Source organism: Falco naumanni, chromosome 9, assembly GCF_017639655.2.
Source record: "Falco naumanni isolate bFalNau1 chromosome 9, bFalNau1.pat, whole genome shotgun sequence".
In the NCBI taxonomy this organism is placed as follows: Eukaryota; Metazoa; Chordata; class Aves; order Falconiformes; family Falconidae; genus Falco; species Falco naumanni.
The window spans coordinates 53,742,952-53,767,664 of record NC_054062.1 but is presented as its reverse complement, the minus strand read 5'-3'; the positions used below and the strand labels follow the sequence as shown (position 1 = coordinate 53,767,664).

The 24,713-nt window shown below is 43.0% G+C and overlaps 1 protein-coding gene across 6 annotated transcripts in view; it reads right to left on the bottom strand.

The window, feature by feature from the left end:
• The window catches only part of ALDH18A1 (aldehyde dehydrogenase 18 family member A1), a 36,430-nt gene extending 12,475 nt beyond the window's left edge, over nucleotides 1–23,955 (bottom strand). The window contains exons 1-11 of one of the 6 annotated variants that reach the window (XM_040606874.1): nucleotides 23,937–23,955; nucleotides 18,302–18,339; nucleotides 17,890–18,013; nucleotides 13,209–13,432; nucleotides 11,454–11,603; nucleotides 11,259–11,363; nucleotides 9,692–9,850; nucleotides 9,012–9,102; nucleotides 7,326–7,450; nucleotides 3,716–3,860; nucleotides 75–148 (exon numbers count right to left, since the gene is read on the bottom strand). In XM_040606874.1, the coding sequence (XP_040462808.1) occupies nucleotides 75–148; nucleotides 3,716–3,860; nucleotides 7,326–7,450; nucleotides 9,012–9,102; nucleotides 9,692–9,850; nucleotides 11,259–11,363; nucleotides 11,454–11,603; nucleotides 13,209–13,432; nucleotides 17,890–17,983 (1,167 nt within the window). In that variant the 5' untranslated portion in view covers nucleotides 17,984–18,013; nucleotides 18,302–18,339; nucleotides 23,937–23,955. Of the gene's footprint in view, nucleotides 1–74; nucleotides 149–3,715; nucleotides 3,861–7,325; nucleotides 7,451–9,011; nucleotides 9,103–9,691; nucleotides 9,851–11,258; nucleotides 11,364–11,453; nucleotides 11,604–13,208; nucleotides 13,433–17,889; nucleotides 18,014–18,301; nucleotides 18,340–21,656; nucleotides 21,746–23,936 lie in introns of those variants that run through there. The other 5 variants (XM_040606872.1, XM_040606876.1, XM_040606875.1 and 2 more) reach the window with 5 other exon arrangements.
• Between the last annotated feature and the right edge of the window lie 758 nt (nucleotides 23,956–24,713).

Below are 24,713 nucleotides of genomic sequence, written 5' to 3'. Positions count from 1 at the left end.
TGTTATAACACCATGTTGTAAAACTTGCTATACATTTCACAAGCTTAACAAGTGAGGCCATATTGTTCTGTCACCTGCTCAGGCTGTAGAGCTGCCAGGGTCCTGCCACCAGCTCGAGCCATTTCACCCTGCTGCTCTACTGTAGGACCTGCAAAAAAACCCAAAAATATGCTATGCAGACAAAATAACAGCACATATGGAAGTGAACACTAGTCCTTCCATCTTCTGATTCTTTGCTCAAAGCAGGAAAGCAGGTACAGAGTCTTAAACAGACCTATTCAAGGAATCTGTTGTATGCTAAACCAGGAAAATCTGTACCTGACACAAAAATACTGCTATGGTCCCTAAATGTAAAGAGTCAGAGATTCTGTAAGGTCACCATGTCAGAGGCAAGTGTGCGCCACGTATCAAAAAGACTTGACAAAGAGCAAAAGAACACCAGGACAGCTAAGTCTCAGGGCATGACAGGCTACTGAAGGAAGGGAGGCAAACTTAAAAAAGTTTAAGTATCCAGTGGAGGAGAACAGAAAGGATTACAAAATAGGATGGGAATGTGCAAACAATAACAGAAGCCAAAACCCAATCTGAGTAACAGCTCGCAGAAAAAGTGCTTTCCTTCTCCCTGTATGCATTTTAGAATGGTTACTATAAAAGAAAGATGGGGTTTGTTTTCTTTTTATCTGGCAGGACCTCAAAGAATTTGGCTCAAACTGAAATGATATGGAACAGGTTACTTTTGCTTCTATTTCAAAACTAGTCACCAGGTTCAGGTAGCATTTCCCCAAAGAATTCACAAATAGCTCAAGGATAAACTAAGTTGTGATTTTTAACTCCTGAAATTGCCTGTAAAACAGGTGACTTGAAAGTGATAAATATGACTATTTAACAAGGGTCCCATGGAAATTGCCAGAGCAGGAATTCCATGTTAGAGAAAGTATCAAGAGGTATAGTGGGGAGTGTAAGAAAAGAACTTGTGGACACATGATAAATTAGACTTATTTAAGAAGTGTTAAAACAACTTTTTAAAGTGAAGTCATACTTTACAAAGTATGGTATGTTTTCATGTTCTTTGAGAAAAATAACATGTATGTAAGTAGATATATCTGGTTTTCAAAAGTTACTTCAATTTCCAAAGAGTGTTCTTTGGAAGACAGAAGACAGAGAGAGGATTGGAGTAAACACTTTGCCACAATAGCAGAAGAGTGCCAGTAAAGTTCCACAGGGACCTTCCCCATTCGCCATATTTGTAAGCGACTCAATGGTGTCACAAGATGAAAAGCTGCACTGCTGATACCAATTTATTATAGTGGAAACAACTGAAAAGTGTCACTATCACACTCTTTCCTAGAAAGCAGCTTTTCAGGAGGACCTGGGGGCCCTGGTAGACACCAAGTTGAACACACCCCAGCAGCATGTCCCTGCCACAAAGGTGGCTAACCATGCCCTGAGCTGCCAGCAGGCTGAGGGAGATGGTCCTCCCAGATCTCTACTTAGCACTGGTGAGGCCACACAGTTCTGGGCTCCCCAATACCCGAGAGACATGGGACACTGTGGGAAGCGTCCAGCAAAGGGCCAACAAGATGATAAAGGGACTGGAGCATCTCTCATGTAAGGCAAGGCTCACAGCTGAGACTGTTTAGCCTGGAAAAGAAGGCTCGGGGGATCTCATCAGTACGTGCAAGTAACCTGAAGTGAGGGTGTAAGGAAGATGGAGACAGGCTCTTTTCAGTGGTGCCCAGTGCCAGGACAAGGGGCAATGGACCCAAACTGAAACATAGAACAGGCCTCCCATCAGGAAGCACTTTTGCACAGCGAGGATGATCAAGCACTGGCACAAGTTGCCCAGGGAGGTTATGGAGTCTCCATTCTGGCAGATATTCAAAAGCTGTCTGGACACAGTCTCGGGCAATCTGCTTGGGCAGTGGGTAGGACCAGGTGACGTTGCCTCTTCCAACCTCAGCCATTCGGCTATTCTGTGATTTCCTCTGCAACCAAATCACTAGGTCATGAAACAGCAAGCGTAATTCAAACCAGGTAAACATGAAGCAATGTAGAGGGGAAAAGGAAAAATCAGACCTTAGTATTGTAACAAATAACACTATGAAATCATCATTTCAATGAACATCAACATCTACTCCGCTCTCGTGAGACCCCACCTGCAGTACTGCATCCAGCTCTGGGGCCCCCAGCATGAGGACATGGACCTGTTGGAACGAGTCCAGAGGAGGCCTCGAAGATAATCAGAGGGCTGGAGCCCCTCTCCTGTGGAGACAGGCAAGTTGGGGTTGTCAGCCTGCAGAAGAGATGGCTCTGGGGAGATCTCAGAGCAGCCTCCCAGCACCTAAAGGGGCCGGCAAGAAAGCTGGAGAGGGACTTTGTACATGGACATGTGGTGACAGGACAAGGGGGAATGGCTTTAAGCTGAAAGAGGGGAGATTTAGATTAGATATTAGGAAGAAATTCTTGACTGTGAGGGTGGCAAGACACCGGAACAGGCTGCCCAGAGAAGCTGTGGATGCCCCATCCCTGGAAGTGTTTAAGGCTGGTTTGGATGGAGCTTTCATCAACCTGGTCTACTGGAAGGTGTTCCAGCTCATGGCACTAGATCAATTTGGAACTAGATCAAATTTAAGGCCCCTTCCAACCCACACCATTTTGTAGTTCTATAAAAAGCAAACTAAATGTTTGGAATTATTAGAAAAGGCCTAGAGAATATAAGAGAAAACATCAATCTCATTAAAACTCAGTTTGTCCTGCCATCTCACACAAATTAAAGACACTTCATTTGCACCTTTATATGAAATTTTTATTTTTGTCCCTCTCAAAAATGCCACAATAGAATGAAAACAGTTTCAAACAAGAGAAGCAGGGATGACCAAGTTTTTGAGATGGCTTCAGTACAAAATGTCTAAGACCAAACCTCTTCCACAGGGAAGAGAGATGATGAGGGGAAAGATGATGTCTCACATCTCAAAGTTGAACAGGGGTTTATCACCCATATAGGTAAGTAGGGGCACCAAATGAAGCTCTCAGGAAGAAAATTCAAAATGTTCCCTATCCTCCCAAACCCAAATTAAAGCAAGCAGTTTTTTATATAGTTCTAGCTCCAGAACTTACACACAGTATCTAATAAAGGTTCTTGACTATTGTGACACAGAGCCCTATGGATACAAAGTCTTTACATATGTTCAAAGGCTGATTTAACAAATTCATACAAGAAATACACTGAGGATTATTATACACAAAGAAATCTGGTTGGCTTAATGCACGAGTCAGAAGTATTTGTCCTGTTCTGCTAAGGTCACAGATCTTTGGTCTAATTCCTACCTATTGTACCAGGAAGACTTCAGCTGTAGAAGAATTTTATGATAAGAAATGAAACTAAACACTATCTTAGTTCAGCAACACATCCTATGTCCACATTTTCACACCAAAACCTTCAATACTAGAAGATAACCCCTAAGACTGAAAATGGTAACAATTCTACTCGCTGCATTCTTCAAATGTAAGTCTGATGCAGCAGTTTATCATCTGGAGGGAACCACTGCATAGGATTCAACATTTTCTATTCTCTAGTTTAGCAAATACCTTTCAAAATCCATTTTTCAAGCACAGCGTGGTTTCCCAGTTATTTTACAGCTCTAGCCAAATTTTAACTCTAGCCTTTCAGGAAATCTGTACAACTCTCAATGTGTATTATTACCTCTGTACTCACCTGCAGGTTTTACCTCTGAAAAAAAAGTTCCAACTTTTTTCCCTTCCACAATATCTGTGATGACATGACCTGAGATCTTTGGGTGGGTTCCATTTGCAATCACTACAGAGGTGCCTCCTTGGAGGGCCCACAGAGCTGCTTTCACCTACAGCAGAGGATAGAGCCAGTTCCAGGAAATTCACTTATTTGAATCACCACTCTCAACAAGAATTCTTGTTCCACTTTCATCCCCAGATCACTTATGCTTTTAAAGAGCATTCAACACACTTCAGGAACTTCCATAATGTTGGCATTGAGTAAGATCATGTATTTGCACTTTACCTTCCCTTCCTTAACTAGCTGCCATTTCATATGCATACTTCAAATCTTCCTAACCTAATTCTTCAAGACTTGTGCAAGGGCACTTTGGTCATACATGCTTTTTCACCATTACCTTATTTTGCAAGTTCTTCTCACTGTTTGAAGAAACATAATTTTCTTTTTCGAAAAGATTCCGTTGTCAAATTCCCTGACATTGATTAGCCATCAATAATTAACCCACTTTAAGTGACCACATGGTATTACTTGTATTGTGGAGCGCTGCTTTTGCTCAGGTCCTAGCCATTACCATATAACAGTATTACTTAATACCTTTAGCTGTCTGAATTACTCCCTTAAATTTTGATCAGCCTAAGTACTCTTCATGGGTCTGGTTAAGATGTAGAGGTATCATCACTGTTTATAACCCTTTGGTGAAACTAGGAAGTTTGCTGAAGAGTTACTCAGATTTCCACACAAAGTTTTTACCTACTTTGTTCACATTTCCGATTCATATTTTCATTGGATTATTTATATATTTGCCTCTACTTTTTGCTTGGGAGTACACCTATTATCTTAATAGTGGTTTCTTTCAGCAGGTGCTATCCAAAGACACCATGCCTCTTTTGAATCATGTGCTTTTTATTTGGCATTCTTTCCCCTTCTTGCTATTATTTTGGAGGAGGATTCTCCAAGTATACCATTTAGGAGTCATCGTCAAAGGTCAGGACTGCAGTGTACTAAGCAATGTATACAAGCAACATGCATAACATCTAAGGCAAGAAGGAAGTCTGAAACAAAATCAATCTGATGTCCACACACAGATGGGAACTGAGATCAACGATACTACCAGATCACCTGTGTGCTAAAGGCTGTCATGGAAGGTGGGCAGGGAGGCAGGCACCATGATCAACAACAGCTCTATAAAACTCAGGGGCAGTATCTTTGTAGGCATTACCCTAACATGAAGGGCAACCTGAGTTCCCTTTATGAACTTCAGTGTTGGCATACTGAAGTTTGCTTAGTCGTTCTACAGAATGTTAAATTTACAGCAGGATTAGCTTATGAGTAAGGGTCCTTTGAAATCCCCATGTACTGATTAGTTCTAAGATTAGCCTCTTTCCACACACATGAGCCACTGTTTAAGGCATCACAACATGATTTCTCTAAAATTTTCCCCACTCCAACATTTCATTGGTTCATGAAAAACGAACCCAAATCCCAGATGTTACCTGCTGAAGACATACTGCCTGTGGTCTCCTTCATTTCTTTTGCCGATCAAGGTATGGGCAGCGTTATCCTACCACTGCATTTAATTACTTGTCATTTATTTTGCCGCAAAAGCTTCTCTGCTTCCTCACTTCTACACTTTCCCAATATGGTTCTACAATTGGGTATTACAGTCCATATTCACTGGGAGACACTACCTGTCAGATATGCCTACCACATGAAAATCAACTACCACAAAAAATATCAACTGCTGGATTGTTGCTCAAATTTCACAGTGATAAGCAAGATTTGTACTTTGAGCTGCCATCTGTTTATTCTATTATTCATGTTACAGTTTTCCAAAAATATCAGCCATTTCTCAATTGTAACAAATTTTTGTTATAACAGCAGCATTGACATTTGACTCTATGTGATTCATACTTAAAGATACCAAACACCTCTAACAGATTATTATTTTTGCAATACAAGTACTCTCTGACCTTGGCACCTTTCCTTTCAATACCTGGAATCATTTAAACTATTCCAGAAGCTAGATCAAGGGAAAGTTGTTTCTAAATAAGCTTTGTACATCCCATAGTTAGCAACAGAACGCTCAAATGCCTGCTCCTTTTGCCACCTTCCATTCCATGCTCTGATACTGAAGTACGCCTTGCCTGATTTTTCAGAAAAGGAAATAAAACATAGGTTAACTGGTGAAGAAGTCTTTCCCTGCTTAGTCAAAAATCTACTTCAGCTTTTACAGACAACCTTCCAGAAGTGTCCTTAGGAAACCAACACCCATTACCACTCCTGTAGCGCATACCCCAGTGGCATGAGACACATCTGCTGGTCTCACACCACACCCATGTTTTTGCACTCACAGCAATGAATAATAATGGCATCCAACTGTACACAGCACTAAAACATTGGCCCTCCTACCTCTACCAATCTTGTACTCAAAAACTGAAGTGCTTTGGTCTTCACCAATATATCCTTTAGAAGCAAGCAGCACATGTACAAACTCAAAAAGGAGACAGAGGTATCATACCAGATTCCAGTGACAGGGATTCCCAATATCTTTGGATTATCACATAAAAAAGAAGTGAGGATCAACTCAACACCAAGTTAATACAGTTCCTAATGTCACACTTTACAAACTACTGGAACATAATTCATTACTCTTTTCAATTCACATGGACCTAAGAGAGAAGCTAAAGATACACCATTCCAGGGTACTTGCAGAATAGCTGAGGCTGGAAAGGATCTCGAGATCATACAGTACAACCACCTGCTCAAAGCAGGGTCAGCTAGAGCAAGTTACTCAAGACACCATCCAGTCAGCTCTTGAACATCTTCAGACACTGAGATTCTACAAACTCTCTCAGCAACCTGCTCAGATGCTTCAGCAACCTCACCACAAAATTCTTACATTTCAATTTAATTTCTTGTATTTCAGTCTGTGCACATTGCCTCTTGTCTGCTGCCTGGATACCACTGAGAAGAGTCTAGTCTGGCTCTGTCTTCTCTACACCTTCCCTTCACGTGTTTATACACAAATCTTCTCTTCTCTGGGGCAAACAGTCCCTGCTCTCAGCCTCTCCTAGTGTGACAGATACTTGGATTCTCTAATCATATTCACGGCTCACCACTGGATTCACCGCAGTACGCCACGTCCTTGTTCTGCGGTGTCTAGAACCAGACACAATTCTACAGATGCTGTCTCACTAATGCTAAGTAGAGGGAAATAATAATTTCCCTTAGCCTGCTGGCTACGTTCTTACTAATGCAACCCTGGATGCTCTTGGCTTGTTTTGCCGAAAGGACATACTGCTGGCTCATGTTCCACTTGGTGTCTACCAGAACTACATTATCCCCTAGGTCCTAGTGACCCTGCTCCCCAGCTAGTCAACTCCTCAGCCTGGATGGAGTTGTTCCTCCCTAGGGGTAGGACTCAGCATTTCCTTGTTGAACTCCACAAGCTTCCTGTCTGTCCACTTCTGCAGCCTGTCAAGATCCATTTGAACAGCAGCACAATCACATCTATCTCCCTTTCCCACACCTCCCTTTCCTTCCCAATAACAAAACAAATGTTCCATATTTCTACCTTGGCTTCCATGCCTCCCATTCCCACCCGGGATTTGGTTCCAAATGTTACAGACTGCTGGTCTCCTGGATAGAATATGTCAATGAGCTTTGCATCATCAGATCCTGGAGGGCTGTCAAAGAGTCCTGAAATAAATAATACAAGTCTGTTAGTGTTATATATCCTCACCTGCAAAGCTCACCCACAAAAAAATGAGGAAAAAAAAATATCCATGAGGCTGAAAAGCTGTATTCCACTTTACAGGATTGAAAACTGTCACGGAACCCTGCTTTTGCGGGACTGAAAGCATGAAACACTTAACAGGCAGACTCAGGAAATAGAGCTTCACCAAAAGCACAAGTAAGAAACTGAAAACTCACATACTGAATAGCAGCATGAAGGTGGGAGGTAGTGACATTTGGTTGAGGTTACAGAGTTTACAGTTTTTATATGTTCAAAATCAGGGCTTACATATACAAGCCCACAACTAAACAGGCAAAGGATAGCCCTCCTCACCAAGATCTCAGATGATATTCTTGAATGCTGGGTTGTACAGTGATAAACTGGGCAATTCAGAAATACGCAAAGAGGTTAACTATTGAATTGTGCCAAGAAGGAACAGAATGCTCCAGAGACATACTGTTACTAGCTTTTTTTAAAAAATCTAGTAATTTTATGTTAACTATGTCTGGAGTTGAATGACACTTTGGTTTACCTAGGAAGTTAAACCTAAACTCTATCACCACACTTCCCAGAAATTCTATGTGAACAAATACTGGCATTACAATTTGATAGCTTGGGAAGGAGGTGAGACACATCTTTCCATAACCCAGATGTCAGAATGAATGAATAAGCTTTTGAAGGATGGTGGTATTGGGTGTGAATATTTTTTTTACAAGTTGTTTTGACTGTTGCTTTTATGAGTTGTCCTCAGGCAGACATTTCAACTAGAATCAACCACGAAATCCAGCTGAATCTGAAAGAAACTGTGCTTATGGAAAGGCATCTCCTTCCTCCTCAGGGCCTACAATACGTGCCAAAGTGCAGGATCCACTGAAAGAAACCCATCTGGAGAAGATGAAAAGGGTGATGTGGACTGCACCGATCTGAAACTGCACCCATTACCATCCTCTCTCTAGAAAAGGAATTTCAGTAGCCAGAGGTGATAGACATGTCACAGCAGCACAGCTCAGAAGACTAGAATAGTGTAAGCCAAATGTCTGGGAGACAGAAAAAGCTATCAGGTTCCAGGTATCTGGATGGCAATGACCAGGACTTGTAATGTACTTGTAATTCACTGGAAGACAGAACCTGTTGCCAGAAGAAACTATCTATCATAGAATAATATTTGGCTTATACTCCTGATTCTAAACACAAGCCTTTATCCTGCATATTACTCATGACTATATCATACAATTCTGAGAAGCTACCAGAAGTACCATAGTTCATATGGTATTCTGGGTTCTGGAACAAGTCTCAAGTTCATACATTCTCACCCACTCAGATTCAACAGTGTGTCAGACAGTCTTCTGCAGGCTTATGCAACAACATCAGGATTGGGTATATGCCTTAAGGAGTTATGTGGTACATTGTAATTGTCCCTGTAAAAAATATGAACTGAAGAGATCAGTAAACCCCAAATATAGGTTGGTATGACTATCTGATATACTTAAATGAAACAAGAAAGTAAAGAGATGACTCACAAACCTTCTACATCTGAGAGAACAATCAGGAGATCAGTTTTCATTTCCACAGCCAGTCGTGCTGCCAGACTGTCGTTATCCTTCACACTAATCACCTGCAATGCACATGCGTATCAGCAGCACTAAATCGTGCGAGGAACTACGAAACACTTGGCTGCAACATACAAAAGCAAACTACCTCAGCACTACCAAGTCCTAAGCTACTTTATTCACACCCACTGGAAACTTAGAAGGTGATCTTTGTGTGAAAGTACAAATGCTACTGGAATGCAGTAAAGTGGCACCAAACTCATAAGCAGTGTGATCAGTACCTGCATTCTCCACCTTGGTGCCCAGTGACAGGACCAGAGGTACTACCTGACCCTGCTTTAAGCAGGTGTGCTGGACTAGATGACCTGCAGAAGTCCCTTCCAACTTCAACGATTCAGTGAAAACCAAACTGGGCATGCTTGCTTTTGGCAAGAGCAGACATCATCTGCCCTGCTTTCACCCCACAGCACTATACCATGCCAAAAACAGACAGATCAGCATAGTTTTCCAGTATCTTCCACACACATTACTAATTTTGTATGTTTGTTTCCCTGCTGCGGGCTTCAGGGGTCCCACATTATGGCATTAGTAAAGTATACATTAGTGCTGTACTATCTACAAGCATGATCCACCCCCTTGCAATACTTTACCCACATTTACCCCCTGCAGATCACTGTTTGGCTCTGGAGGTGGAACAACAGCATCATTAGTGTTAATTATAGGGACAATATTCATTCTTAAAAGCTCATGCAATGTTCCATTTAAGTTCCGACGCTTCTGTTCATCATGGAAATCCAGGTTGGTGACTAAAATCTAAATAGGGAAAAAAAATTAATATATACTTAGCCTACCACTTTTCCTGAGAACATCATCACAACCATATGTATTAACAGATCATAACAGATCAGTCATGCTCTTTAGGTCATTGAAGAAACATAAGCCATATTTAAAGAATAAAAAAAAAAGAGAAATATTCTTTCCACAACATTTTCAGGTTCATATACCTTAACTTGCACTGGAGCTTATAATAGCCTTTCTCAAACTGACAGATTACAGGCTCCAGGAATCAACTTGGAAAAAGAAAACATACGCAGAACACAGATGCTGATTGTAACTACTAAGACCCTAAACAATTCAACAGATTACTTGAGACACTGCCTTTCCTATCATCCCTCCCAGTGTAATGTTTCTACTGTCACAAGCAGAAGGGGTTCCTGGTCTCAAGACTTCCCTTCAGCTATAGAACTCACTTGCTTTTCTGAAAGAATCTTGGTCTTAAAGCCTCCTGCTTGCAGATACTATCCCTTTCTTTCTGGTATTTTAAGCCAAAAGGACATCAATGTCTACTCCCAAGAGACATTTTTTTCATTTTTACTCTGCCATTGGACATCTGAGAACTAAACAAACAACTCCACCAGACAATGTTATAACAGCACTTGGAATCAATGTGCACAGTGTCATTTTCAGCATGGGCCATTAATTCTTTTAAATCAAGGGAATGATAGTTGTCTACAGACTTGAAGAAGCACAACTTACAGTGACTGTTAGCTATACTGTAAACATTTTAGTGATATCAGCTACATGGTATTACAGGAAGAAGTTCCTCCAAGCGAGACTTCATATTAGGCTCTAAATTCATTAAAAGTGTCTAAACAAATAAGGTCTTACAGTTGATGCCATTCTGTATTCTCAGAGCATTTAAGATAAGCAAAGCCTGTTTAAAAGTAGTTCTGTTAATACAGTTGCAGCATTTGGTCTAAGCAGAAGACCCAGGCTAGGGATACCATCACCCACAAGTTAGAAAGGTTTGAGGAGCAGACGAAGAGCAATTTATTAAGTGTGGATATGCACTTTTACCAGCTTTACAAAATGTGTGGCAGTTCAGCCACTTGTGATTTTTAAACGCTCACTTTGGATCACCAAAATTTAGCTTTAGTGAAGAAACCTTAACACACATCCCCCTCCCCTGTACATACCAGCAGGACACATACGAACTCCAACCCCACCCACCCCATATTTGCTTCACCTAGATGATATATAACTCCATTTCAGAAATACCACACTACCATTTATGCTACAGTAATAAGCCCCAAAAGGAGGTGGCAACAGAAATGCAGAACTACAGTAAAGACAGCAGCATACAAAACATGGAAAAAATCCAAGAAAGATTCCATCACTGTCTGAAGTAGCAAGTCAGTCTGGGAAAGAAGGAATTGCTTACTTGAGCTGCACAGATGCTGTACTGCGTAAACATGGCCTCGTACAGAGCCATCAGTCCACTCTGGCCAGCTGCTGCACAAGCTCGGGCCTCCAAGACTGGAACAGCCTACAGAGATAAAGAACAGCTGTCAGGCACTGACTTGAGCAGGTACTACCTAACATTCAAGGAAAAGTGTCAGTGCTGCCAGCCACTCACCATATCTTTCAGCTGACTCTGGCCTGAATGAAGCGCTTGCCTCACACTCTGAGAAAGCAAGATTTCATGACGCAACCGCTGCTTGCCAAAAGCTACAGCACCGCTGGTGACAATCATCATCTCTCTTCCCTGATTTTGCAGCATTGACACCTGTAAGTACAGAACTTAAGAAACAGAGCTTGGAGTATGATTACTGCTAGCATGACAGTTCTGGCTATTATAGATTACCTTATGTTCACCAGTTCTTGCTGACACAAGTGTTTTGCTTTATCCATTGATGTGCAAAGCAAGGAAACCCCCCCCCTAAGACACTCCTGCACACCTTACTAGCCAGTTAGGAGCTATGCAAAGGACTGCATGCAATCTATAGTTTCTGCTAAACTTTCTTTTCACATTACCAGTTTTTAAGACAGTCATGCTTGAATTTTCAAAATACATATTACATGGTAACATTTCTATACCACTCTTCCCTCCACCTCCATTGCTACAGATAAGATATGAAAAAGCTGTAAAGTATGAGCTGTATCTTCCACCAACTTTATTCATCACCCATTCCCAAAGCTGCCATTATACAGTAACTTTGAATTCTAGAAGTGAAGAAGCTAACTCTGATAGTACAGCTTTTCATTACTTCTTCCTTATGTACATCTGGCCAGATTCCTTTCAAAGCTCTAAAACTAAATGCCTTATGTGAATTTAATTTATTATGTCAACTTTACTTCCTAGAAAAGACACGTCCAATCCCCCGCGAAGTCATAATTTCATGTTGGAGAACGAATCCATGAGTTGATCCCATCAATTTTTCTTACAAGTAACAAGGTTTCAAGCTTTCTCCTGGAGGAAATCTGCAAATGCTCAGGTAATCAAGAAGGGTCTACTGTTTCTGCAGACCTCACAAACTTCGGTGCCACCTTCGCACTAGATCAAATCAATGGCTCAGTCATGTCTTACCTATTGCATAAAAATCTCACTGTGCAAATTTCTCCCTCTATACTGGATCTGGCTAAGAGAGAGTTATCTTTATTCACAGGGGTCCATATGGTACTGTTTTAAGTATTACGACCAAAACACTGTTTGTAACATTCCAGCATTTTGCCTGTTGCTCAATAGTGCTTGCACAGCATCCAAGCTTTATTTCCCCCCACTATGTGCCATCACAGCAGGTAGACTAGGGGCTGGACAAGAAGTCTGGAGAGGACACATTTGGGACAGCTGATACAAACTGGCCAAAAGGACATTCCATACCACAAGATGCCATGCTCAGCAATAACTCTGGGGTAGCAGAATAGGAAAGGGCAGTGGGCTGTCTTCCAAGGTGGCCATCACTCAGAGACTAGCTGGGCATTGGTCTGCTTGTGCAAGGTCATGAGCAATTGCCTTAACATCTCCTGTTTCTTTTCCCCTTTCCTTCACTTACCAAATTGTTTTTATTTCAGCCCAGGGGTTTTCTTACTTTTGCTCTTTCTATTTTCCTTCCAGTCTGACTGGTGGTTGGGGTGGAGGCATGGGGAATGAACAAATATCTGTGTGCCTAGCTACTGCTCTGGGTCAACCCACCACACCTTCAAACACCAATTTACTGAATTACATGGTTTATGCTACCACAGCACAGGGGGATGGAAAAAGGGAAAGGCAAACACATTGCTTTAAAGAGCCATCACTGGTTTACGAGTTTTTCCTACAATCTTCTGTGCCATCCAGCAATCACCGAGTATCTGAGTTAAAACAAACATTCCACTCCAGTCATAGAATTACCTGCTCTACAATAGATGCCAGCCTCCCAAGGGCCAAGCCACACTCATCCCCTCGAGTCACAACAGCACTACCCAGCTTCACTACAATCCGCTTTGCATGCTTCAGCTCACTGCGGTGCGCAAACGATTTTCCATGTGCACGGCTGAGTGGCATGGTGATAAATGGGATGTTGCTCCAACAACGGATAGACTCATTCCTTAATCTTTGGTTATAGCAAGAGAAATCTGTGGTTGAAGAATGAAAGTACAAAAAAAAAATGCAGCTTTTAGTGTTTCATTCAGACTTTTAAGCCCTTGAATTAGGTTAACACTTCCTCCCTTTCCAAGGCTAAAGCTCACAAAACACACGTCTCAGTGACTGGGGATGAGAAGCTACCTTTCAAATCACCAAAATAAAGAGAGAGCCAATATCTGAGCAGCACTAAGCGTCCCTAAGGTATATAAAGCAGTATGTCACGTGTCACAGACCTTTGACTCTGGGAATCTAGAAGACCAAACTGAAGGACACTAGAAGAACCCCTACAGCTCCCATTTACTCACAGGAAGTAAAAGTACTAGTTTAAAAAACAATCTCATTTGCCTTGCCTCATCAGATACAGACAGAGAGTTTTCCTGTCTGTAGTAGCACAGAAAGCTTAACTGTTAGGAAAGATGAGAAACACAGCTTTTACAACATCTCAAAGTCAGGTATTTTTGCATGTTGCTGAACTAAGGGCAGCAGAAGGGGGATGATGGACATATGAACAGGGAGTCAACCTCCTACAGGGTAAACAGGCATTGGAAAAAAGAGTCACAGCACTACTCAGGTAAGATACAACATACATAAGGCTGGCACTTCACCCAAGTCAATAAGCTAGGGAACATTTCTTGGGAAAAATCTTTGCTCTCAAAATGCTTTTAAAGGACAGTAAGACCACTATCAGCAAAGCAGATTAAAGAGAATAGTGACTATTAAGGTACAATCACAAGGAACAGTCTGGATCATTTCTAACTGATAAAGACGTGGACCAAAACATAAAGTCCCAAAGTTACACTGAAGGAAAGAGGGCAGATGGAAAGCACTTCCAACATACTTCATATGAAGTTTTGCAAAGCCACACTGAATCAAGTGTGAAGGAGTCATACAGATAAGAATATCTGCAGCCCAAGTGTGTCAACTGGATAATTAATAAAATATGGATAAGCCATATTACTTGAAAAAAAATTGAAACTACATTTCCTTATGTAATTCTGCTTGTATTACTGTTCAGAAACTGCATTGAAGCACATCAACTTTTTGACAGTCTCAAAAATACAACTACAGCAAAAAAGAGGGAGCACACTTCTGATGTAACTACAGAAGAAATGGCTACCGACACTACACTCCAGGACCAAAAGTACAACTTAGTCAAAAGATGGCACACATTCATGGAAAGTTATGGAGAAGATCATACTGGATGCTATTGAAAGGCATTTAAAGAACTATGCAATCATCAAGCACAGCCAACATGGGTTCACAAAGGCAGCAGTCCTGTTTAACTAATTTGACATCCTGCTACAAGGTCACCCACCTCATGGATGAAGGAAAGCAAGATGGTGATTGTTAGTTTTCTCAATTTTAGCCAAGCTTTTGACACTGTCCCTTGCAGCATCCTTCTGGACAAGTTGTCCAGCTGCAGGATGCGCTGGGTGAAGAACTGGATGGATGGCAAGACTCAAAGGGTTGTAGTAAATGGGGCTACATCTAGCTAGTGACCAGTCACCAATGGTGTTCTGCAGGGCTCAATCCTAGAACTCATGCTGTGCAATATTTTTATCAATGATCTGGATGCAGAAGTTGACTGTACTGTTAGCAAGTTTGCTGATGATGCTAAACTGGAAGGTGCTGTTGACTCTGGAGGGACAAGAGGCCTTGCAAGGGATCTAGATAGATTGGAGCATTGAGCAATCATCAGTGCCATGAAATTTAAGAACAAATGCTGGGTTCTGCACCCTGTTCAGGGACAGAGTAACGCTGGGCACAAGTCAAAACGGGGAGAGGAGTGACTGGAGAGCAGTCCTGCAGAAAGGGAGCTGGGGGTGCCAGCTGGCAGCAGGCTCAGTGGGAGCCAGCAGTGTGTGCTGGCACCAAGAGGGCAAACCGCGTCCTGGGGTGCATCAGACACAGCATAGCCAGCTGGTCAGACAGGGGATTGTGCCGATGTATTTATCATTGGTGTGGCCTCACCCCAAATACCGTGTGCAGTGCTGAGCCCCACAGTTTAAGAAGGATGTGAAGGTCCTTGAATGTGCCCAGAGGAGGGTGGGCAAGCAAGCTGGTGAAGGGCTGGAAGGCATGTCTTCTGCGGAGTGGCTGAGGACTCTGGATTTGTCTAGTTTGGAGAGAAGGAGGCTGAGGAACAACCTCATTGCTCTCTGCAGATTCCTGACGAGGGGACGTGGAGAAGGAGGTGCGGATCTCTTCTCCCTCAGATCCAGGGACAGGATGCGTGGGAGTGGTTCAAAGCTGCTTCAGGAGAGCTTCAGACTGGACATTAGGAAGCATTTCCTTTACCAAGAGGGTGGTCAAACACTGGAACAGGCTTCCGGGAGAGGTGGTTGATGCACCCAGCCTGTCGGTGTTTAAGAGGCATTTGGACAATGCCCTTAACATGCTTTAGCTGTTGATCAGCCCTGAAGTGGTCAGGCAGTTTGACTAGATGGCCGTTCTAGGTCCCTTCCAACTGAACTATTCTGTCCAGTCAATCCTAACTAATATCTCATCTAAAGGTGTAGAAGCTTCTTTACAAATCAGTAAACTGAATCCTATGCCATGGTCAGAGTTATCTGCTTAGATCTGACTGAGTATGTTCAGTCTCTCTAATTTTGATGCACTGTAATACAAAATAGATTCATTTACAGCCTAAATTGATTATTGTCAGTGCTACTTCTGCTGGAGAAAGACAGGAATGAGCAGAGTGCTACAGGAGAGAGAAATCTGTAATTTAACAATGTTTTAAATAAATACATATTTTGTTCATTACACATAAGAAGCTGAAATCGTAACTGAGGGCTGCACTAACATGTCACACACACAAAAGCAGAAAATGGACTTTGGAGACAAGTTTAATTTGCCCCTCATTTTTATGAGGGAACACTTTGTGAATGTAAGCAAGACCTACAATACATACAGAAGAACAGGTGAAAGAGTCCAATTTATCTGTTCTTTCCAGTATTATACATTAATATATAGTATTTGCCTATCCCACACAGTATGACCATAAAGGAGTAAAAACAATTTATTTCCAATTCTCTTGGCTAAAGCTTCAGGATTTAGAAGGTTCCAAGAAGGCAGCTGTTGAAGGATAACCAGTACCTGAAAAGAAACTACTTATTTTTTCAGAAAAAGACAAGGAAAAAGACAACAGTTCTAGAACAAGCAGAGAATTTAATCCATCTCCACTGAAGTCCTAATTGCTAACCTTGCTCTATGACTGCATAAACCTATCTTTTTTAGTTATTTAGACTTGACTGAGATGTGAAATCAGCTCCCATGTCAGATATGCAAAACATTTCTAGTGATGCAAGCCCATTAACTTGCTTCATATGCAGTTAGAGAGAAACTGATATAGCCATCCAGTCAACTTTTTATACCAATAGGTTTCTAGGCATTCCAGTTTTTATCTCCAGTACCTTTTCAATGGTTTCACTTCCTTAATAAAGAAGGGGAAACATACGAAAAAAGACTAAGTATTTGCACTGCAGACCCTTTTAGTAACCTGCATGAGGAGTAAAGAAGCAGAATTTCAAAATACAAGCTGAAGAGGATCACAACAGAAACAGCAGAGAACAAAAACTTAAAAGTGCTCAATCCAGTTTTAGAATGCAATTGACAAAGTAACCAGAGTTGCTCCAATAATGGATATTGACTACTGTCAACACTAAGGAATAATTTCCAGTGTTAGTTATGAGTAGTTTACTGACTCTGGAAAATGCAGAATATTTAGAAATACTACAAAAGCAGAAATCAACAGAGCTACAGCTTAGAAAAAAACAGTTTAGCGTTTTCAATATTTCAACATCTATTAATTCACATAAATATCAACAAAAGACAACCGTTAACACACCAACCAATGTGACATTAACCTTGCATGTGAAGGTAAACAGTTAGCCTCCTTATCTAATAGGGTCTATCTATCCTTGCCTTCTCTATTTCAGACCGCTAACCAAATAAACAGTGAATGGTTCTTCCAAGTTTGGTTTTCAGGGAAAAACTATTGACAGGGCACCTATGTATTTACACTCAGGCTTTCTGCAAGCATGTTTCCACTTAATCCAAAAATATTTCAGCTTCACACCTGGTTTTACTCAAGAAATTTGTGGGCTGAAAGTGCAGATGGAGGAGCAGGCATGATCAGATTTTGTTTTCCAGGAATGTATGAGGTTAAAATAAAGAACTTTTACAGTACTTTCGTAACAGATTTTTTTGCTTGAAATGCACATCAGAATGAAAAATACATCCTCTCAGACATCCATCCAGCTGAATGTTACTGAAGGAGAAAGAAATATTAAGAAAGTAGAGCTTCAATGGCAGCTCAGTCCAGAGACTGTGATTTTTAAATTATGTTAATGAGGTGATTTTCCTTTGAACATAGGGAAGAACATAGGCATGCCCTGACACAGCTAACCAATATTATTAGAAACGTGCTTTCTCTCATACATACATAAACGGGAAATGGTTGTGATGGTATGTGGTGACAACACAAAGCACCATCCAGGGGAACGGACAAGAGGGCTCAGAGCAGCTCGACACAACATTTTGAGATGCCTTCTGCAAATCAATGGTATCTGTAAGTTAAAAGGAAGGGAGGAGAAGGAAAACTGGTTAAATATCAGTGAATTTCCATCTATTGTTTCTTGTCACACCCACCCCACCCCCAACTCCTCTTTGTCCCGGACAGTCTTAACAGTTTCCCTGTGCAAGAGAGACATCCCACTCTACCCATTTCGCAGAGCTCTCAGACTGTCTTAGAACTAGAAGGCCCCTGTTCCCTACCTGCTGGCAGAGGACCATTATTAAAGATCAACAACAAAATATGGTTCCCCAAGAAGGCAAAAGACTATTAGTGAGCATACCTACAATGGAGAAAGGTAGTAACTGCGCACAGAGAAGCCTGGAAGAAAAAAAACAAACACAAACAAGTAGAGAGTTGTATCATCCAGACTTCTCTACACACCCCACAACAGGGCATCTACTGCACTTGTCATGAATCTCCAGTATAGAAGATAGGCTGATTCACTTCCCCCTGAGCACTACCAAATGGCAAGATCTTAACCATGATTTACAAGCAAGGACATAAATTTCACAGTAGTTTCCCTTGACTGAACTTGTAAACACTCAGGATTCTTCTAACTCAAAATCCACAACAGCAAGTACCCAGGAAACAAGGGATACAGAATTAGCAGTCTCCTATGACAGGCCTGTAGTAGGTGAAGTAACACATCTAGCATCACAAAGGAAACAAAGGACATCAATAAGAATACAGATCTCCCAGACTGTGCTTAAACCATAAAACCTCTCCTCCCCCTTCTACAACATTTTTCTTCCTTTGCTTGTTTTCGGTTCATCCCTCTGCACCATTGGAATAGAGCAAACACCATTGCACAGGTAGGGAGAAGGTATTGAAAAGAGGACAAAGAGAGCTCATAGTAACTGCATTTGGAAGGCTGACAGTATAAACACCATGAAAACTATAGCACCCGGCAGTGCTGGAATATGTGTACATGAACACCTGAAGTTGCTTCATTACCCTGGAACAGCGTATTACTATTATATCTCATTATAATCGTTACCAAAATACACACCTCTACAAAAGACAGGCAGCCACCAGCAGATATGATTCTCCTTTGTCCAATAAAGATTACACAGCACAGCATTTTGACAATATTAATCTGCAGTGTCCCTCCAGCTCTGTATTTCATCTGAAATGTCAGTCTTGACCACTGCCAGGATGAGGCAGCAAAGAACTCAGAGCAGATGACAGAACCGAGCAAGTAGTCCCAAGTTTTCTTCTCACAACAGGACAAGCTTAAAGAAGCTGTTGAACAGTACCAACTAGACACTCCCCTCTCTGAACCCTTACCAGGCACCTCATGCACCCACCTCTGGGGGTCAACACAATTCCCACTGTTCATATGCCTGGCAGTTTGACCCTTTCACCTTGGAGTTCACCTGCCACCTACTGTCAGCCATCACCTTCCCAGCAGGGTCTTAGTTGCGTCTCAGAGGTATGTTCAAAGTCCAGCAGCTCCTGACAACATGAACTGGTAAACAGCGGGTCCTTTATCCAGAAACTCTTCTACCACAGCTATCCTGAGTGGAACTGCCTGTTCCTCTTCACCTCCCTTCACAGACTGTCTCCCTTAGGGACTGGCACCAGGCACTCTACCTGAAGTTTCTCACCCAGACACTTCCTGTTCCAGTCTCTCTCGCCAGGCCTTTGACTGCAACTACAGTAACAATATTCACCTGGTGTTGCACTGCCACTAGAATACTGACACACACCAGCTAGATCAAGCTGTGCTCCTTGGTTGCTCCCACTGGTCTGTCGGAGAAGCGCTTCACATTCTCACTACAGGGCTGCCTGCAACTATGAGCAACCTTGTTCTTCTGGAAGACTGCCTCCTGTTTCCCTTTGCCAGAGGCAGTTTTGCTAAGATTGAGCAGACAATGAGTGACAAGTGGCAAACAGTGTGGATCTTTCGAAGGAAAAAAATCAGAAAGAAATAATATGGTTTTGAAACTAGCTTGTGAGAAAAGGCAAGGAGACTGAGTTTACAAGACGACAGAAACAGAAAATTTAAAGCTGCAGTAGACATCAAGAAAAGATACATGAAATGGGAATGATGCTGCCAGAAAGCACAGAGCACAGGGCACTCTGTACAAGCTTGCTTTCAGACTAGTGCAAGGCTGCAGAGTAACTTCTTACTCTCTTCTCACTCTATCAAGGATCTAAAGTTGATTTCAATCCCCAATTTCCATTCCACTCCCATTTTCACACCTGGAATGGTTCTGGTCTTCAGTAACAAACCAGAAAAAGGTACACAACTTAAAAAAATAGTATCTTAAACTTCTGCCTTACTCGGAGGGGAGGGAGCAATAAAAAGAAATGTAAAATGCATATTGCTCCAAGACTAACATCAGCTTTTAAAAAAATCAGGGTTTTTTATTATTAATATCAGGATAAACCTGCTCCTTCCAAAATAACTTTTAAAAATATCATTCTCCCATCACCTCTTTAAATAATGTGTTATCCTTATATTATCACTCATAGAAAGTAGTACTATTGGCTGGTTTTCATGAATTTATTAACAGCCGTTAAGTAGCACAATGCATTTAGATTCTGTTCCAGGTCAGTGTAAAAAGACTTGGTCACCTTCCCAAACAATAAGGGAAATTCTCAAATTCTACAACTGATGCCTTTAATAACAACAATCTATAACACCGATTTTTCAGCCTGTTGGCTGGAAGCCTGTGGATGTCCACAACTATTTGCAGTGAGCTGGAAAATGAAAACTAAATAAAGTTTTGGGGGTTTTCTTCACAGTTATATATACATATATATAAAATATATATATAAAGGCCAGTATCTCAACTAAATGTTAGGACATTCCACAAGTTGAAAAAATTTGGAAACCAAACTCCTATATAAAGTTATACACTTACTAAGCAGAGAAAAATCAAGTTCTGAGGAAATCCACACAATTTTAATTGTTTACTGTAACACAAGTAAGTCTTCTGTAACATTCGGGGGGCTGAGGGGTATTTAAACAGCTTTGTTACCTTATCAACTAAAACTTCTGTAAGGAAAAAAAACCACCACCCCCGCAGTATTTAGTGAAAATTCAAAACTAAAAAACGTTCCCAGAGGGAAGCCAGTTCAGAAGAACTGATTAAAATAAACAAAATCTTCAAATAAATCGTCTTTAGACAGTTCACAAGTAGCTTTGCCCGAGTTCCACAGAAGGTACAGACACGGAGCACAGGCCCCCGGCAGCATGTACCCCACCTTCCTCTGCAGGACCCGCCCGGCGGGCGGCGCGGCCGGGGGCCTGGGGTGCTGCCTCCCGCGGCTCAACAGCCGCCCGCCCCGGCCCGCAGAGCCGCGCGGAGCACCTCGGCGGCCAGAGCTGCGGAAGTTCAGTACCGCCTCATTCCTTACGCCTCGCCTACAGGTAAGTCGGGCAACACCAGCAGGCCCGTGCCGCAGCAGCGCTGGCTCAGGAGCGGGGCCCCCGGTGCCCGCCCGCACGGGGCAAGCGGCGGAACCGGGCAGCCCGCAGCAGGGCTGAGCAGCAGCACCCGCTCCGGCACAGCCAGCCAGCTCAGCCTGACACAACGCAGCGGCAAATTGCTTCTTCCGCGCATCTCAGTGGCACCTGCAGGCGCCACTCCTTGCCCGAGACCTCAGATCCGCCACAACCCCCGTACCTGACCCTCCTGCTGACACGGGTCTGCCAGGGAGGCAGCTCCCGCCGGCAGCCCCGGCGAGGGAAGGGCCGCGCGGCCGCCGCGGGACGGCCCAGCTGGGCCGCCGCAGCCAATCCCCGCCCCGCCAGCACCCCCAGCAGCCAATCCCTGCCCAGCCGGCACACCCCGCGCGCCCAGCAGCCAATCCCCGCCCCGCCGACACACCCCCCCCCCGCGCGCCCAGCGCCGGCTGATGTAACTCCGGCGGCTCCGCCCGCCGCCCCAGCAGATGATGTAATCCTACTCCACGTTGCAGCACAAAATCCAGGGCTCTGCAAGCTACCGCATTAACAACTGTTTTCTGTCTCGTCCCAGACTAGTCCAGACGGCCCTACCCGCAGCGCGGGCCGCCTGGCCATCTCCCAGATTCAGTTACCCTTGACCTCAGTTCTCCCCGTTCGCAGGCTGATGCGGACAGCAGACGAAAGGCATCTGTCACCAAACTTTTGAGAGCAGCTTTACCTCCGCCAGCCCCATACCCCCACTGCCACCCAAACACCTCCACAACGGCATGAGTGCTGGCTTTGCTCTTCACTTACCTCCCAATTAAGAGAATCACAGAATCGCTTGGGTTGGAAAACACCTTTAAGATCATCAAGTCTAAACCGTTAAGCCAGCACTGCCAAGCCCACTACTAACCATGTCCCCAAGTGTCACATCTACAGCATCTCTTAAAACACATCCAGGGATGGTGACTCAACCACTCACCTGGGAAGCCTGTTCCAATGCTTGACAGCCCTTTTGGTGAAGAATTTTTTTCCTGGTATCCAATCTAAACCTCCCCTGGCATAGTTTGAGGCTGTTCCCTCTTGTCTTGTTGCTTGTTATCTGGGAGAAGAGACTGACACCCCCCTGCCTACAGCCCCTGTCAGGGAACTGCAAAGAGCAGTAAGGTACCCCGAGCCTCCTCCTCTCCAGGCTGAACCCCCAGCTCCCCCTGCCACCCCTGCCAGCCTTGTGCTCCAGACCCCTCACCAGCCCCGCTGCCCGTATCTGGACACGCTGCGGCACCTCTACGTCCCTCTTGAAGTGAGGGGCCCAGAACTGAAACTCAGAGCTCCCGGTGCAGCCGGGACAGTGCCGAGCACAGGGTCACTGCCCTGGTCCTGCTGGCTGCACTGTTCTGGCTACAAACCAGGGTGCCATTGGCCGCCCTGGCCACCTGGGCACCCTGCTGGCTCATGTTCAGCCAACTCTAGACCAGCACCCCCAGGCCCTTTCCCGCTGGGCAGCCTTCCAGTTACCTTTCCTCAAGCCTGTAGCGCAGAGTGGGGCTGGTGTGCCCCACGGGCAGGACCCAGCACTGAGCCTGGTTGAACCTGGTACAACTGGCCTCGGCCCATCGGTCCAGCCTGCCCAGATGCCTCTGCAGAGCCCCCTGCCCCCCGGCAGGTCAATACTCCCACCCAACTTCGCCTCATCTGCAAGCATTCTTATCACTGCTATTAGTAGAAACCATAAATCTAGTTTCTCATCTTCAAAAACACTACAAAATTCATAGTAATTCCTCAATTCAACTCGGATACTAGTTATACTGTCTTCTGGCTATACCTATTTTACCACTGTTACATTCCTATTAGAATTCAAACAAATTCCAACAGCACTAATACTCATGTCGTTACAAGACAGTACATGGGGGTTTTGTTTGTTTTGTGGGATATTTTTGTTTGGTTGTTTTTTTTAAAGTCTTTAACACATCACCTTCTGGGATCAGGAAACAATCTTCTCTGAAAGGTTCACGACTGTGGAGAAAACCTCATGAAGAGTGAACAATATTCAAGTGGTGGGGGTAAAGTTCAAAACACTTGCAAAAATCTTAATGTTTCAAGAAGTAATAAAAGACCCAACTCACAATTATCTGACATTAAGATTTCACTATCTCCACATGAAGGAAAACAAACCAACCCAGAAAAAAAAACTCAAAATAAATATAAGGTCATCACGTTGTTAGAAGACTATCTGGAGATCTCCACCAAAAGCGGAATTTTTTTAATCATCATAGCACACAAGCCCTGCCCTCCCCTCCTCCCCACTCCGAGTATTAGCAAAGATAAATCTGACATGTATAATTGCAGAATAAACACAATGCCAAAACCAGTATGTTGGTCAGTCAGTCACTCACAAAAAAACCCCAGTGATTAAAGATATATCACAGCAGCTGATTTTTCATGCTAAGCCAAAACTTCATTTTTATTTTTAAACAGCTAGTAAGAAACATGAATACTCTGATTTTAGGCTTACCTAAAGTAAGTTTTAGCACATGCAACTTCTTTGAACTGTGCTTTCAAATAAAAAGCAACAGGCTCCTTTCAACCCCTGCAGATACTGAGGAGCTGCTTTTGTTTTACAGACACTGAAAGAGAGGAAGAATTAGTCAGAGAAAATGAACAAAAAATAAAGCAGCACTTTCATTTGCCACATCAAACCAGTAGTTTTTTACAGAAGGATGCTGGTTAGTGGCAAGGAATCCTAGATTTCCTACCTGGTCAGCAGTTACTTACTTCAGTAAGTATGCATAGCAAGCATAGTAGGAAGTGAGCAATGGAAAACTGTGATTTCAGATACACAAGGTGTTCTGAACAGAAGGTGTTCATTACCCTTAACTAGTTTTAAAGAAAGTGCCATCTTCAAGAAAAAGCATGGGACCATCCTGATGGTGTTAAGAATCTGTGTATGCAGACATGTTACAATCCACCTTCAGCCTAGATACAACTGCAACTAATACAGGCGTATCTCTGCGCAAAGACTTTTCTCACGTCATTTTAAAGAATAAAAATTAAAAAAAAGTCAGAGTAGCAGCTTTAATCAAAATTACTAAGTGAGGCACATAAGAACACAGGTTAATTTAATCAAGCACTAGTCCTCACTAAGAAACCTCAAAATAGGGTTAGGCAGCACCTTTCAAGCATTTCCTTCCTCCTAACATCATTGCTCTACTTTGCCTGGATCAAATCTGGCTACTTTGTCCTACCACGTGTAGCACTTCAACACTGACAAGCAAAACATCAGGTTCCACCC